General features: G+C 35.7%; 1 protein-coding gene across 1 annotated transcript in view; it reads right to left on the bottom strand.

Moving 5' to 3' along the window:
* Nep3 (M13 family metallopeptidase neprilysin 3) overlaps positions 1-17,718 on the bottom strand; it is a 353,718-nt gene that overhangs the window by 74,507 nt on the left and 261,493 nt on the right. The window contains exon 12 of the mRNA XM_090387832.1: positions 13,783-13,945. Coding sequence (XP_090243958.1) covers positions 13,783-13,945 — 163 coding nt within the window. The remainder of the gene's footprint in view (positions 1-13,782; positions 13,946-17,718) is intronic.

The raw sequence follows: 17,718 nt of genomic DNA, 5'->3' as shown, positions 1-17,718 counted from the left end.
CATCATAGTTTCTTAAGTAATACAGTCGATTCCGGTTATTTGGGACACATCAGGACTAGTGCATTTTGGCCCGATTAAGCAGTTGCCCCAATTATCCGAAGTTTCACGTAAATAGTTAAAAATACAACGAACCCCTGCTTTACAATTGGTTCACTGTACAATCAAATCACGTTACAATGGACTCACCATAGTAAAGTACCATTCACTATACAATGTGTAGGAAGCGCAAGTCATTGTGATCACATTTGTGAATTGAATTTTAATTCTATTAAATAGCGATTCTAATTAGCGAAAATAGGAGGAATATTATTCACAGGTTATAAAAGTAAAAATATATTAAGCACAAATTTTCCCTTTATTACCTTACCAATTAAAAAATTAAATGATACATGAAAATCAGAGGAATATACGTGATAATCGGAATAATTAATACGTACTGTAATACGTACATACTAACTAGTTGACATTTCTGTTCACTGACATTTGTGGGTGGGGGTTAAAATTTAAAACAGTAAAAAGATAAGCAATCAATAACAAAGAACACAGCACACACAAATTGCAAGTAGCATGCACGATAAGCGCAAGTGAGAACGGAGTAACAAGTTATGAAGCTTTAAAAATAGGAATAAAGAAAAGAGTCTGAAAATTAATTTTTTTATATGATTGAAGATTCCATGGAAGTGTAAACACATTTCACCAAATTAACCCATAGAATTCCAGCTGTCGGTATTATTGCAAATTCAATAAGATCGAGTTTACTATCCATTTATGATAGATTGCACTAACAGAAACGCCCAATAAACAGGTGACTGCTAATTGTTTTATGGTTGTGACCTCCAGAAATCCAACCAAACCATGTGGTACAGTCGGAGACAATTGTAGGGTAATCTCCAGTGCTGCAGTCTCCTGCCCTGATTAAATGGCATGTTGTCCCATTTAAGCGAAGTAAACCCTGGCTATTTTCTCGATTGGGTTCTGTTTTTTTAAGATTTTCCCCAAATAAACAGCTGCCCCGATTAACCGGAATCCACTGTATATATAAGAATATTTACAATGAAAATTGAAAAACTTCATATTTTGTATTTTATTTATTAATTGAATGGTACAATAAAAATCAGCACAACAAAGAAAATTATTTCACGTTTCGAGAACTTTTTCTTGTCTGTCCTTATTAGAATTCCATTGACTATAAACACCGTCTAGATTAATTTCGCAACCAGATAAAAGATGTCTTAATCATCATCAGATCATCCAAACATTCAACTTCCAGTCTGTTTCTAGATTTACATTTGATGGAATTCATGACACTGAATCCACATTCAGCACTAGAAACTTGAAATGTTCCACAGATGTTAACAAGAATTGACAGTTAGTCAAATTCTTAGTTTCTGAGCATGTAGTTCAAATATTAGTGAACAACTTAATCGAACCACTCTTAACCTTCTCAGAAATGACAAATTTCAAATCACAGTACTGTTGCGATATTATTGTGGCAATGCTTTCGATTATTGTAATGGTATCTGAGTAATTTTTTATTAGTTGTTTAACATTCTCTTCTCCAAATTCAAAATTGGTTGCATTGGTCATAGCAATTGGGTTAAAAGCTTGCCATTCTCTTAACTCATCATCAGGAAATCTATTATCCAAGTGATTAAACACATTTAATGAATAGAATAATAGGCATCGTATCGAGTCAGAACTTATACGTGAAAGCAAATCTTTTACTTTGTAACTCCAATAAACAGTATGGACAAGATATTGTCACCTTATCTTGTTAATTTTTGCTTTTGAATACTTCAGTGCTTCAATTGTATTCGAACAACTTTTCTGAAGGAATTTACAGAGAGATGCCAGATCTCCTAAAACATTGTTAAGAACAGTTAATGCTACTCGATATTGCGGATTGGTCAAAATCGTCAGGGAGTAGTTACTGGTTGGATCATTACATTCATTAACTTGCTCTTTACAATACTGGATTAAACTGGATTAAAATTACATAATTTCTCATTAAAGCAGTTACACCAAAATGTCTTGACAGCTATCTCACTTCATTTAGTGGTCAAAATGACAAAACATCACATTCTGTGACATTTGCTAATTCTTCCAGCTTTCCTTTTTTAATAAACAACCTACTGAACATTGTATATACTGTTCGTAACAGTGTTTCTATATCCTGCATGATTGACACTTTTTTCCATATGCTGTCTAATCCCAGGTCTTCTCTGTGGACAACACAGTGTTGTTCAGACAAATGCTTTATTTCTCGTTGAAGAATTGCTGCCACATCATTATGCTTTCCAAGCATAACATGTGCTCCATCTGATGTAAACATTACCATCTTTTAAAGATCAAGACTGTTCTTGATATAATATGCTCTTATTGCTTCAACAATAGTTATACTGTCACATGTAGTTAGTTTCAAAATACCTGCAAACACAGTCCTACAGGAAGTTTAATTTTCTGGTCGAAACTTAAAATACAAAATTAACATTTTCTCTACAGAAATGTCTGTACTTTCATCAGCAATTAATGTATGGAAAGTAGATTTCCGCAGTTCTTCCATTATTTGTTTCTGCAGTGCAAAGCTGCTACACTCAACAAATTCAAATGCATAGTTCTTGCTGCGCCAACTCTCTGGTATATTTACTGGTGAATTTCTAGCACGGAATGCATTGAAGCATTAATTTTAATTGCTAAGATAATGTTATCAATCAGTACCTTGACCATATTAGATTCAGACTTCTTTCACGCATCTTGTTCGACTCTTGCTTCACGCTCATTTGGAGTTTCAATTGACATGTCTGATGTTAACTGAAACTCCAAAAGAGTCTGATACAAAAAATAATTTTGATATCATATACTTGGATTTCAGGAAAGCTTTTGATACTGTTGCACATGGAAGGCTGCTGTACAAATTGGAGCAGTATGGCATTAAGGGAAAGTTTCTGCAATGGATAAAGGGACGGTTGAGTGGGAGATGGCAGAGAGTCAGAGTCGGCACTAGATTAGCCACCAGCGACTGGCACCCTACACAAATCATGAAGTAAGCGCCCCAGACTCCAAGGGAAGTATAGGCTGAGATCAGTACTGTGCCCCTCTGAGGTCTGTGCCCTAGGCTGCCTAGTTGACCTAATGATAGCACTGGCCCTCAGAGAGTGGTAATAAATGGACACTCCTCTACGTGAACTAATGTTATTAGTGGAGTCCCCCATTACCCGGAGCTGGGCCAATTGTTGTTTTGTATTTATTAATGATATTGATGAAGGTATATTAGGCTTAATGTCCAAGTTTGCAGATGATACAAAGGTTGGCAGGATTGTTAATAACACTAAAGACAGTATGCTACTGCAACAGTATCTCAGAAAAGTTAAGCAGATGGGCTGAGAAGTGGCAACTAAATTTTAACATTGACAAATGCAAAGTATTGCATATGAGTAGCAGTAACCCAAGAGAAACATACCAACTGTGTGGTATGTTTCATTCTCCACCTCCAACTGGGAGGTGGAGAATGAAAAAGACCTGGAGGTAAATGTGCAGTCAGATATGAAGTTCTCTGAGCAATGCAGACAGGCTGCCAGAGCAGGTCATGGAGTTTTGTCAGTGGTATATAGGAATTTTGCTAGCAGAGACAAGGAGGTGATTATCCCTTTGTATAATGCAACGGTTAGGCCACACCTTGAGTACTGCATACAGGTCTGGAGGCCTCATTTTAGGAAGGATGTTGAGTTTCTAGAATGAGTACAGAGAAGGGCAACAAGATTGGTGAGAGGAACAAAGGGATGTGCTTACAAAGAAAGGCTTAAGTTCTGCAAGTTGCAGCATCTGGAGACTAGGTACCTGTGAGGTTTGTTTTGTTTGTTATTTGGAGCATTAGCAACTAAGGCCATATTGCTCCGGGGATGTGCGGTGGTCATTCCCTGACCTTTCTGCATCCTCCATATTTGGTGGGCACGGGCTCGAACCCCGGTCTAATCAAGAAGCTTGTGCTAAGTACTGCTGCTCCTGCCCACCTGTCTACGGAGGTGCCACCTGTGAGGTTTGTTGTTGTTATTTTGTTTTTTTAGGAGCATTAGCAACTAAGGCCATATTGCTCCGGGATATGTGGTGGTCATTCACTGACCTTTCCACATCCTCCATATTTGGTGGTGATCGGCTCGAACCCCGGTCTAATCAAGAAGTGTATGCTAGGCACTGCTGCTCCTTCCCACCTGGCTACAGAGGTGCAACCTGTGAGGTGATCTGATTGAGGTGTATAAGGCCTTGAATGGTTTGAGCAGGCTCAATGCTGACGGGATACTTCCACTTGCTCAGACTAAGAATCTGAGGGGACATAGATTAAAATTGAGGAAAGACAGTTGTAGAATAGATGTGTGGAAGTTTCCCTTTAGCTATTAGGTAGTTGATTGCTGAAACAAACTTCCATCTGTTGTTGTGGAAGTTGATAGCTTAAATAAATTTACAGCAGAACTAGAAAAACATTTGGAATGAATGGATCAGTGAAATGGGAAGGTTTTTTTTTTTTTGGCTGATGCTGTATAAGCTTGCTTTCTTGCATCATATGCCTCAATTAAATCTAATGCTACTGTCGCAAAATTCCAACTTTCTTCTGGTTGTATAATTTGGTAACTGCATCTACAAGAATTATCCGGTTGAGATACCGTTTTAATTAATCTAACTTCCATTCTTCTCATATTTTTTCACTACCGAATTCGCCCCAAACTTTCACTTCCACACAAATGGTGCATACAACATTGCTAGTACCTCAATATTTAAAAATATTGCCAATTATTATTTTTTGTTTTTAATGCGAAGATGGTAGTTCAGTTTCTATGAGCTGTAAAAGCCATTCCTTCTTAAATCTTGCACAAGCTTTGTTCTTCAAAACATTTAACTATCTTTCAGTGTTTCGTTTTGATATCGTATGAATACTAAAAATAATAACTATTATTATTATAATTATTATTTGGCAATACCAAACAAATTAATTATTAAGTGAAGAAACTTATTAATTTTAGCAAAACAACTACTATCATGCAAATAATTTTATATAAACTAATTTTTATTTTGTTCTAAAACAATTTTTTATAAAAATTAGAATTTTTGGTGCAGGGCGCACCTTCCACAGCTTCTATGTTATTATCATCCAGTTTTGTATGCATTCCTTGCGACTGTTGACGGTGATTCCAGCAGTATTTTAAAAGAAAATTTCAGCTGTACAGTCTTGCACCCACAGAGCTTAGAGGGAACATTAGTTGAGTGGCATAATCTTGATCCCCGATGGGATATTGAAATCGCCGACTATTCATGTGATTACCACCAGCACTCATAGCTTGAGACACTGCACATAGCTAGCAGCAATAGTATCATGAATTGCAATAGGAGAGTGCACTTGCACCCCATTATTCAACAAGTACAGGTCAATGTTAAAAAAAGTCACAAGTTAGGGTTGAATGTGAAAGTGTTTGCAATTCTGCCCAAAACACAATAGGAGGGAGTATATGATGATAGCCTTCTCGATCATTACGGCACTGGAGAGATTGTGCAAGGCTCAATGGGTAGAATTTTTATCACAACGTTCTGTGCTTGTTGACAGGAGAGACTGCTTCTGCAGGGATGGGGTACACTTAAATAGAAAGGGTGCAAGAATATTTGCTGATGCTATAGCAGCAGTGTTAGGTGGTTCAGAAAACTGCTAGGTTGGGGGGATACACAGACTAAAAGGTTAACAGTGGCTGCAGGAAGAGGCAAAAGTGATTCTTGCACTGCTTTTATTAGAATGAACAGCAAAATGGAAAGCAAGGCAATGAATATTTCCAGGACTGTTGGGAGTCATAGTGGAACAAATAAATACATGGGCTGTGTTAGGGTAACTAAGAGTAGAAAGAGGTGCATGTATACTTGCATGTACACCAATGCTAGGAGTATAGTTAATAAATTTGGTGGCCTTGAAGTGCTAGTCAAGACATCAAAGGCAGATATTGTTGGGATATCAGAGATGTGGTGTCACAAAGATATAAGCAGTGCAGAATTGGAATTTGGGGACTACAATGTGTACAGAAAGGATAGAAGGGGTAGTAGTAGTAGTGGCATGTGATGCAAGAAAGCAAATGTATGAGCTTATGCAGCATCAGCCAAAAAAAAAAAAAAAAACACACCATTCCCTCCAAATGCCTGTCCAGTTCCTCCTTAAATTTATTCAACCTATCAACTTCCACAACGACAGATGGAAGTTTGTTCCAGCAATTAACCACCCGCTGGCTAAAGGTAAATTTCCACACATCTAATCTACATCTGTCTTTTCTTAATTTGAATTTATGCCCCCTTAGGTTGGTAATCTGAACAAGTGGAAGGATCCCATCAGAATTCAGCGTGCTCAACCCATTCAAGGCCTTATACACCTCAATCAGATCACCGCACAGGTGCCTAGTCTCCAGCCACTGCAATTTGCAGAACTTAAGCCTCTCTTGATAAGAGGATCCCTTCATTCCCCTCACCAATCTTGTTGCCCTTCTCTGTACACGCTCAAGTAAATTTACATCCTTCCTAAAATGAGGCCTCCAGACCTGTACGCAGTACTCAAGGCGTGGCCTGACCATTGCCTTATACAGAGGGACAATCACCTCCTTTTCCCTACTAGCAAAATTACTATATATCATTGACAAAACCCCATGACCTGCCCTGGCAGCCTGTCTGCATTGCTCAGAAAACTTCATATCTGCCTGCACAATTACTCCCAGGTCTTTTTCATTTTCTACCACCTTAAGTGTAGTACCACACAGTTGGTACGTTTCTCTGGAGTTACTTCTACCCATATGCAGTACTTTGCATTTGTCAAGGTTAAACTTCAGTTGCCACTTCTTAGCCCATCTGCCCAAATTATCTAGATCCTGTTGCAGTAGCACACTGCTATTACTGTCATTAACAACCCTGCCAACCTTTGTATCATCTGCAAACTTCGACACTAAGCCTGATATATCTTCATCAATATCATTGATAAGTATACAAAACAACAGTGGACCCAACACAGAACCCTGTGGAACTCCACTAATAACATTAGTCCAAGAAGAGCAGCACCCATTGATTACCACCCTCTGTCTTCTCCCACTTAACCATCCTTTTATCCATTGTAGCAACTTACTCTTAATACCATTCTGCTCCAATTTGTACAATAGTCTTCCATGTGCAACAGTGTCAAAAGCTTTCCTGAAATCCAAATATATGATATCAAAATTATTTTTTGCATCCAGTTCCTTTGGAACCACATCATAATATCCTATCAAATTTGTCAGACAAGACTTTCCCTTAACAAACCCATGCTGTGTCTGAATTATTTCTGCAGTCTTGTCTAGATGATCCTGCAATGCATCTTTAACCAGCGACTCCATTATTTTACCCGGAACAGAAGTTAAACTATGCTGTTATGCTGTTAGTTAAGAAACACATAAAATCTTAGGAAGTGCATCCAATTTATGTTGGTGGACAATGCAATGTTGAGTCTGTTTGTTTGTTTGTTATTTGGTTTTTAGGAGCATTAGCAACTAAGGCCATATTGCTCCGGGATATGCGGTGGTCATTCCCTGACCTTTCCGCATTCTCCAAATTTGATGGTTACGGGCTCGAACCCAGGTCTAATCAAGAAGCGTGTGCTATGCACTGCTGCTCCTTCCCACCTGGCTACGGAGGCGCCGAGTCTGCTGGTGTGACATAAGCACTGGGAAAAGAAAAATAAGAGTAGGTGTGTGTTATAGGCCTAATGAATCTGATGAGTATAATGAGCAATTGTGTAGAGAAATAGAGTGGTACAGTATATCAGAATTTCTTATAATGGTGGATTTTAACTTTCCAGATATTGAATAGAAATTGTGGATTGGTCACTCACACACTAGCAAAAACTTTTTGGATTTATTGGATGACTGTTTTCTACAGCAGCATGTTAGAGAGGCAACCAGAGGTAGTATTACTCTTGTTCTGATTATCAGCAGTGATTATTCATGCATTAAGAATTTGTAGATAAAGGAACCACTGGGTGACAGTGACCACAATGTACTGATATGGTAATTCCTTAAAGATGTAACTACCATCAAGGCTAAAGGAAAGGGCTTTTGATTTTGTAATGGTGACTACAGAGGTCTCAGACAGTTTTTAAATTCTGTACAGTGGGATCAACTGATGAAGTTACCAACGTTGAATTCTAAATGGGAAGCCTTTAGGAACTTAATCTTGGAAGCTACTAGGCTTTTCATTCCAACTAAGAAATACTGTTAAAGGTTCAGGCCTAAATGGATGCCAGATGAATTAATGAGGCTCGTGGCACAGAAGAAAAATGAATGGGATGCATATAAATTATCAGGTGACACAGAAGCCTATGGAAGATATAAGCTTGTCTGTAATCAAGTCACAAAGGAAGTTAGGCAGGCGAAGGCAGATTATGAGAAATCTTTGGCACAGGATGCAAAGAAAAACAGCAAAGAATTCTTTACTTATGTAAACTCTAAAGGAAAGGGATGAATCAGTTTGGACAACTTAACATAGATGGGTTGACTATTGATCATCATCCTCACATAGCTGATAAACTGAATGAGTATTTTCCATATACATCCACACATGAGGAATTATTCAATGTGAAGAATGCCAGAAGTTTATCAAACTCTAACAGGGAGCTAAGTGATTTCATAATAAATGAGAGCAAAGTGGAGGAGAAATTGTTGAAGTTAAACATCAAGATGGCACCTGGGGTGGATGGGATCCATCCAGTTATATTAAAGGAGGCAGCAAAGGAAGTAAGCAAACCCTTAGCCATAATTATGAGAGCTTCCTTGGACTCAGGGTAGGTCCCCATGGACTGCAGGTGTGTAAACGTATCACCATTTCATGGAGGGTTGAAAAGGTGACACTAGTAACTATAGACCTGTTAGTTTAACTTCTGTCCAGGGAAAATAATGGCATCACTGGTTAAAGAAGCACTGCAGGATCAGCTAGACATCACTGCAGTAATAGTTAAGACACAGCATGGGTTTATTAAAGGGGGGGGTCTTTTCTGACCAATTTGATTGGATAGTATAATGTGGTCACAAAGGAACTGAATGTCAAAAATAATTTTGATATCATATACTTGGATTTCAGGGAAGCTTTCAATACCATTGCAAATGGAAGATTGCTGTACAAATTGAAGAGGTATGGCACTAAGGCTAAGTTGCTACAATGGATAAAGGGATGGCTGAGTGGGAGACAACAGAGACTGGTAACCAATGGACACTGGTTCCACAGGGTTCAGTGCTGGGCCCATTGTTGTTTTGTGTATTCATCAATGATATTGATGAAGGTATATCAGGATTAATGTCCAAGTTTGCAGATGATGCAAAGGTTGGCATGGTTGGTAACGACAGTAAAGACAGTATGCTACTCCGACTGGATCTAGACAAGTTGGGTAAATGGGCTGAGAAGTGGCAACTTAACATTGACAAATGCAAAGTACTGTATATGGGTAGCAATAACCCAAGAGAAACATACCAACTGTGTGGTACTACACTCAGGGAAGTGGAAAAGACCTGGAGGTAAATGTGCAGTCAAATACGAAGTTTGCTGAGCAGTGCGGACGGGCTGCCAGGGCAGGTGATGGAATCTTGTCAATGATATATAGGAATTTTTCTAGCAGGGACAGGGAGATGATTATCCTGTTGTACAAGGCAATGGTCAGGCCACACCTAGAGTACTGTGTACAGGCCTGGAGGACTCATTTTAGGAAGGATGTAGAGTTGTTGCTAGAATGAGTACAAAGAAGGGCAACAAAATTGGTGAGGGGAACAAAGGGCTGCTCTTACCAAGAAAGGATTAAGTTTTGCAAATTGCAGTGCCTCGAGAGTAGGTACCTGCGAGATGATCTGATTAATGTGTATAAGGCCTTGAATGGGTTGAGGAAGCTGAATGCTGATGGGATTCTTCCTCTTGCTCAGATTAAGAACTTGAGGGGACATAGATTCAAATTGAGCAAAGACAGTTGTAGAATAGATGTGCAGAAATTTGCCTTTAGCCAGTGAGTGTTGATTGTTGGAACAGACTTCCATCTTTTATTGTGGAAGTTGATAGCCTAAATAAATTTAAGGCTGAGATGGACAAGCATTTGGAACGAATAGAGGGATGAAATGGGAGGGTTTTTTTTTTTTTTTGGCTGATGCTGCATAAGCTTGCTTTCTTGCATCATGTGCTTGTACTAATGCTAATGCTAATTATAGAATCTACTGTTTTGCAGTGCAGTGCAGTGAGATCTGCCAATCGTCATGTATATGTAATTCTGCTTTATTGACACCAGACTCGTGATGCATGATCATGCACAGCTGACTTTTCCTGTTTTAACCAAAATATATATACTGCAATACACCAATCACGGACTACGCTGATTAAGAGGCACGTCATCTTGAAAGATAATGTATATTTTATTAGTTTTGTAAATATTTTATTGTATTTTAACTCTTTTATCTTAATGTATTTTAACCCTTTTATTTTATTTTATATTTTATCTCTTTCCTTTACCCTTAACAGTATTGATGTCTTTAAGTAAATTCCACATCAGTACATTGTGATCACTGCCACCCAGTAGATCTTTTACCTGCAAATTCTTAATGCATGAAGAATCACTGATGATAATCATATCAAGAGTATTGCTTCCTCCTGTCACTTCTCTAACATGCTGCTGTAGAAAACAGTCATCCAAAATATCCACAAAAATTTTGTTAGAGTGTGAATGACCAACATACAAGTTCCAGTCAATATCTTAAAAATTAAAATTACCCATTATAAGACATTCTGATATACTGTCCCACCCTATTTATATGTATAGTTTTTTGTTATACTCATCACAGTCATTAAGCCTAAAACTCCTACTGTCATTTTCATTTTCCCAGTCATGCCAAACTGACTCAACTTATGTCATACCAAACTGACTCAACATTGGACTAGTCACTATATCAAATAGAGGCACTGCCTTAGATTTAATATGCTTCTTAACTAAGCGCATAACCCCTCTCCCCTCCTGTCCTGTCCTGTCTGTTCTTTCTGTAGAAAACAGTCATCTAATAAATTCAAAATGCCTTGTTAGTCTGTGAGTGACTAACCCACATGTTCCAGCCAATATCTGGAAAGTTAAAATCCCTCAGTTTAAGACATTCTGATTTACTGTCCCACTCTATTTCTCTGTATAGTTTTTTGATATACTTGTTCACAGCCATTAAGCCTATAACACAGTCCTACTGTCATTTTCATTTTCCTGGTGCTATATCATACCAAACTAACTGAATGTTGCACTGTTCACCCTTGTCTTAACTAACCTCTCCCAACCTCCTGTTCTGTCTGTCCTTTCTATATAGACTATACTCTCTATGTTCAAATCCTGTATCTCTTATGTCTGAGTAACACTATGTCTCCAATATCCCTACAATGTCTGTATTTGATGACTTAATCAGTACTTCAAATTCATGAAATTTATTTACTTTGCTCCTAGCATTAGTGTACATGCAAGTATACATCCACTTGTTCTTATTCTTAGTTACAGTAACACAGCCCATGCATTTACTTGTTCCATGATGTCCCACAGCAGTTCTTTAAATCTCCAACATTTAGCTTTCCAGACTGCTGCATGTTCCAATAGCAACGCAAGAATCACTTTCATCTCTGCCTGCAGCTCTAGTTAATCTATTGTCTGGCGTATCTCCACAAACTAACAGTTTTCTGATCCACCTAATACTGCCTTTATAACATCAACAAATATCCTTGCATACTTTCTCTTTAAGTGTAGAACTTTACAAGTGCTGTTACATCAATTTTTATATTTAATATATAATTTATTTTGCACAGTAATATGAAAATTGTGTATTCAATTTGCACTAAGTTAAATTAGATTATTACTTCTAGTGCTCCTTTGCTAGAGACAATGAAATTAATTATAATAGCTAATTGGGGGCTGAAAAAAAGCAAACCATTTATCCTTGAAACCTCATATGATGGTTTACATGATTAGGTTTGGTTATGTTAAAAATTTTCTATTGACTTTGTCCTATTATAATTAGTTTCATCTATACTTAGCCTATATTTGTATTTAAAGGAATAACAAACAGAAATGCTATCTAATAAAATTAATGGAGTAGATTTGTACAAGAATTAAACAGATATAAAACTCTATATTTAAATATTACACAGAAAAATAATTTTACAGCAGGTGTAACAAGTCTGTTTCCATGAGGAAATAAAGCATACTTTTGTTTCTATTGTGCTAGATTATGGATTCTCATTGTAATATATAAATAAATTACAAATGAGTATACATTTATTTATTTATTTATTATTATTATTACTAGTTACCCAATTTAAGCATTCAGTGTATTAACATGTATTTATTAAAGTAACCAAAGTAAAGTGTTTATAAAGTATTTGCAACTTTTTTGTACACCATGATCTGCATACTTCTCCATGGAACATGAATTTCTGTTAAACCTAGTACAGGCAACTCTCGGTTTACGAACGAGTTCCGTTCCAAGACATTGTTTGTTATGTATCTTGCATTCCTGAGTTTTTACAATACGTATCATATATGTTAGCGGCCATTTTAAAGCATTAAAACCATGTACTAAACATCAAATGGTCTATACAATACATTTTATTATAATGTATGTATGTGTTATGGTTTCTCGCATACGATACGTAACGTAAAATAAAATCAGAAAAGAATAAAAAAACAAGATATCGTACTTCTTAATTTTAATAAACAACATAAAGGGTTACAAAATAGAAATAAATAAAACGAGTACTAACATAATATATGTACTGTGCCTACATATGTATTCAACTTTTACTACTCAATATCTTCATCAGAGTTCAATATTTTCCACATGTGACACTAGGTGCAGATGAGGTAGATGGAAGGGTGATTGATAATGAAGAAACAGCTGGGTTTTCCACTTTTTAAAAATATGTTTTTATAGAAGATTTCACAGCACAGTTAGTTTATTTTTTTTCCCTTCAAAAATCTCACTGTAGCATGCTAGACAGTCATAAACTCCTCTTTTCACTTTTGCAATTCTTTCCCTATTTGCATCTTCTTCTTCTTCTTCAAATATTTCCAAACCCTCAGAAATTTATTTAAAAGCTGCAGCCATTTTCTGTCTTGTAATTTTTCTGGGAGGCTGTGGAATATTAGGTTCTTCTGTTACTTCAGAATTCAGATGTGTCTCTATTTCAATTATTTTATCTGTTGTTAATTCCTCAAATACGAGTCCAAACACTCTCTCATTCATCAATCACATCAAGGTTGAGGTCCATTCTACTGCTTAGTTCAATAGTTTCTTCAGTCAAGGGTTCTACTCCCTCCTCAAAATCACTTAAATTATTCACAAACTGTGGACACAAGTTTTTCCAAACACCACTTAAGTTTGTTTCCTTCAACATCCCCCCAGGCACCAGCAATGTTTTGCAATGCATTATAAATGTTGTTTGCCTTAGTTTAAGACATATAACATTTATAATGCATTGCTAAACCCTCATATCATATCATCATTATCATATAATAATTTTCTGATAATTATTGTAATAAATACATTTTTTAAAAGTTTATTTGTTTAAATCTACAAATATGTTCACGTTTGGCATTTCGTTTTATAAGGAATTCTATCTATTGACGACTTTAAGAAATTTTGAATGAATTGTGACGTTCATTATAGCGAATGTTCATAAACCAAGAGTTGCCTGCATATATAATATTCAAATTGTAGTGAAGCAAGCAAATGTACTTACCAATTTCATTTTTTGTTGGGGTATAGTAAGCATTAACAGCTGATGGTGTCATTTCCCATTCTGACTTATTTGTTGGTTTATCTAAATGCCGCATGCTGCGCAACAGGGAATACTGGCTTACACGAATATTATTCGTAAAATATTCATCCTCTGAGAATTCAAGCTACAAATACAGAAGTATAACTTACAATTTACGCTAGAATTTTCCAGACTATTACAGAACTGTATATTTTGATTTAGAGATCATGTATTTTTAAATTTAAATTAAATTCTCTTCCATGATACAATTTCTGATTATTTAATCTGTTAGAAAAAATTCCAGATTTTATATCAATGCACATTTGTTATCATGATGAGAATATTTTTATTATGCCTGTATAATAAATTAATATATGATTAAGTGAATTCTCTGATTTCTTAATTGGCTTCATCACCATTATACAGTTTTCATATGCTCCATGGACCTCATTTATAATTTTAAGCAAATATAGAAATAATAGTAATTATAGAAATATTCATTTTATTACCAAACTATTAAATTGTATTAAGTTTTATTTGATTCAAAAGTCATATAGCCCACAGTCTAAGTAGACTGTGGGCTATATGAGTCACTAATGATGAAGCCACTTCAAATGAAAAAATACTCTGATATCCTTATGGTAGAATCCCAACTGAAGGTTTGCCTTAGGAACAAGATTTCTCTATCTTAAATTGAGAAAACTCTTAGATGTGGGTATAAGATTGAAAGAAAAAAATGACAATCAATTATTAATTACAAATATTGTTTTTAATGAAAAACAAAACAATGTAGTTTGGCAAATAAAAGAAAGCCTTTGTTATGCCTAAACTACTATGTGCCACATAATCATTCTTCCTCTTCACTATTAACAAAAAGAAAACAAACTGTATGTTAGATATGGTCTTATGTAACTTACAAATTTTATAAGTCTACAGACAACAGCAAAAGTGTGAGCTATGACTGACTGTTCTGAGAAAATGCAATGTAGATTGTCTTTGTTCTTTTTCCATCTGTGCTCTAGAAAGAGAACAATTAATAAAAAGTTTGGGTCAAAATTTTAAGTTTTAAGGGTTGTTCGAAGACTTCTTCTTTCTGTTATTTGCAAGTGATTTCATTTTTTTTTTTTATATGAGGTAGAGAAAGCTATTTTCTTACACAAGCATGGATACAGGGGGGACATTTTCCTGTTCTCCCAAAGTTGCACAACATATCCACCTTGATTGAAAATGACTGTTAGTGTTCAATATCCACATCGTACTCATTTGTGATGGATGGTACCACCATTCACGAAACTACTTTCAAGTCTATTATATCGCACAACTAAATCATATCAATTCTAAGGGAATAAAAGTTGGTGAGAGAGAGAGAAACTTAATGTAATAAAGATGGTGTAGTGCTGTATCAATGAGCAATAGAAGAGTCTTTTAAGCCATTAATATCATGCACTTTCCTTTACCATTCTCAAATTTAAAAAAATTAAATTGGAACAAACTGGTATTTTGTGTATCTTTAAGTTACACATGAATGTCAGGAAAATATATTGAAAATTCTGGCAGACTTCAACCACATAGTGAAGTGAGAAAAAAAAATTAAAACTGAAATGCTTTCCAAGATGATCTCTTTCAGCTCAGAGTTTATAATGACAATTTTGAAGAGATAAAGCAAAGTTTGCCTAAATATAAATAAATAAGACTATAAAAGAGAAATGTGGTCGCAATATTTCTCTTCTACCATTTTTTAGGTTTTTTTTTCTGCTGAAGAAAGAAATATATCATCTCAGTAAGGATTTTGAATTTTTCATTTCTTCCCTTCAGTGTATGGTTGGTGCCATACAGTTTTTAATGAAGATGAAAGATTACACATGGAAATAAATACTATGATAATTAAAGCAGAAAGTGTAAAAAAATATTTTCAGCAAAACAGAAATGAGCCAAAGACAAAATAAGTTGTTTATAATACAATTTTCAGCCTATTTTAACCAATAGAGCTGAAAGATGATAAGACATAAAATGATGATCAAAAATTAGAATCTTCAGAAAGGAAAGCTTTAAGAAAATAAATGGAGCTCAACAAATGGAAGCAAAGGTAAGACTATATTACAAATAAAGAAATAAGAACAAATATATCCACTCAAAGGGGAATGAAACAAATTTAAGGCATGGGCAGGGAGAAAGTATTGGAGAAGGGAAATTAACTGAATAGTAGTAGATCCAGAGCAGGCTAAGGGGAAGAAGTGAAGGAGTCAAGCAAGCATTAGAAGAAAGAGGGCTTACTATTAGAAGAAAGAGGACTTAGCCCTGGCTAAAGATATAATAAGAAATAAGTTAGCCTGGAAGAAAACAGTGAATGGAAGGTTGACAGTCCAGAACTCATTTGTACTACCGTAATGTCCCTACTTTTGCATACCACTGGGTATAACAGATCTGAATGATGAAATAAAAACACTTATAAATTTTATTGTTGTTGTATTCATTATTATATATTTTTGAGAGCAAACCTTTGTGTATGGCACTTCTGATTTTTAAACTGGAATTTATGGAATTTAAATTGTGGGTTCACTGTAGTGGGAAAAACAAAAGTTAAATTGCATGTAAGGGGAGGAGGCAGGAGGCCTAATTTTGATGGACAGCTAGAGAGCAGAAATAAATCAATAATGGAGCAGTTTGTATATTTTACACATAAAAAATTTAAAAGGAAGGTTATAGAAAGAAACAAGATGAAGTAGTTAGATAAGTCAGATGACAAGTGGAGTGATGAGGTTCAATGTGTTACAGGTGCAACAATATTATGTACAGTAGACAGATGGACACTAAGAGAAAAGGATAATAAGAAAAACAGAGGAAAAAAGTGGATAGAAGGAATATCAAAATGGAATATCACAAAATTTAAAATGCATTAAATGAGAAAATATAATTGAAAAATTAAGTGAAAATCCGTAAAGGGTAGCATATGTCTTGAAAACAAATTTATATAAGAACATTTAAATTAAGTGGGTAAAGCATACAGGAGAATAAATTGGAGAAAAATTGTCCAAAGTATATGTAGATTTATCTCAGTTTAGCTACAGCAGGATTTATGTTTGTATTTTATAGCACAGGCAGAAAAAGCCAATAAGTGGGATAAAAGGCAATGATCTTCCAAATTTTAAGGCTACCACCATGAGTTTGCCTACATTGCACTATTAATAAGTGTCACATCTCTAAAAAGAGAAGTAAAAGGTTGCTATTAGTAATGTAGTGCCACCCATGCAGATGGCCACGTTAGTGCCTGTTGGTATTTCATCACTAGAAAGCTAGGCTTGGGTTGTCAGATACTGTAACAGTGCCTCCCAGCAATGAGGCCATCAGTACAGTATCTAACAACCAAGTGACATTTCAACTCATGGATAAAAGATGTATTTTGGTTCCTCCCATCTTGTAAGTTAAACTGCCACTAACTAGTAAATATTCAAAAATGAGTTAATAAAATGTTTTAAGCCTTGTCTGTAAATAATACAGGTTAGCTATAGTAACATTTAAATCCATATTTTACAGCACAGCATAAAAAATGCTAAGTCTAATTAAACTTTCAGTTGTAAGGTTACTACCATGAGTTGCCCCATGTTGTACTACTAATAAGTAACATTTCTCTAAATTGAAAAACATAATGTTACTTATTACTAATGTGCCCTACCTTCAAGATGGACACTTCCAATTCATTGGAAGGAGGCAATGCAATAACCAAGGAACTGGATGCAAAAAATAATTTTGATATCATATACTTGAATTTCAGGAAGGCTTTTGATACTATTGCACATAACAGATTGCTGTATAAACTGGAGCATTGTGGCATTAAGGACAAGTTACTGCTATGGATAAAGAGATGGTTAAATGGAAGAAGAGGGAGAGAGTAGTTATCAATGGGCACTTCATGGTTCA

This window comes from Mastigoproctus giganteus, chromosome 13 (genome assembly GCF_048544385.1).
Source record: "Mastigoproctus giganteus isolate SK-2022 chromosome 13, ASM4854438v1, whole genome shotgun sequence".
NCBI classification, from domain to species: domain Eukaryota; kingdom Metazoa; phylum Arthropoda; class Arachnida; order Uropygi; family Thelyphonidae; genus Mastigoproctus; species Mastigoproctus giganteus.
The sequence above is the reverse complement of the archived record's forward strand: the minus strand, read 5'-3'. Positions and strand labels throughout refer to the sequence as shown.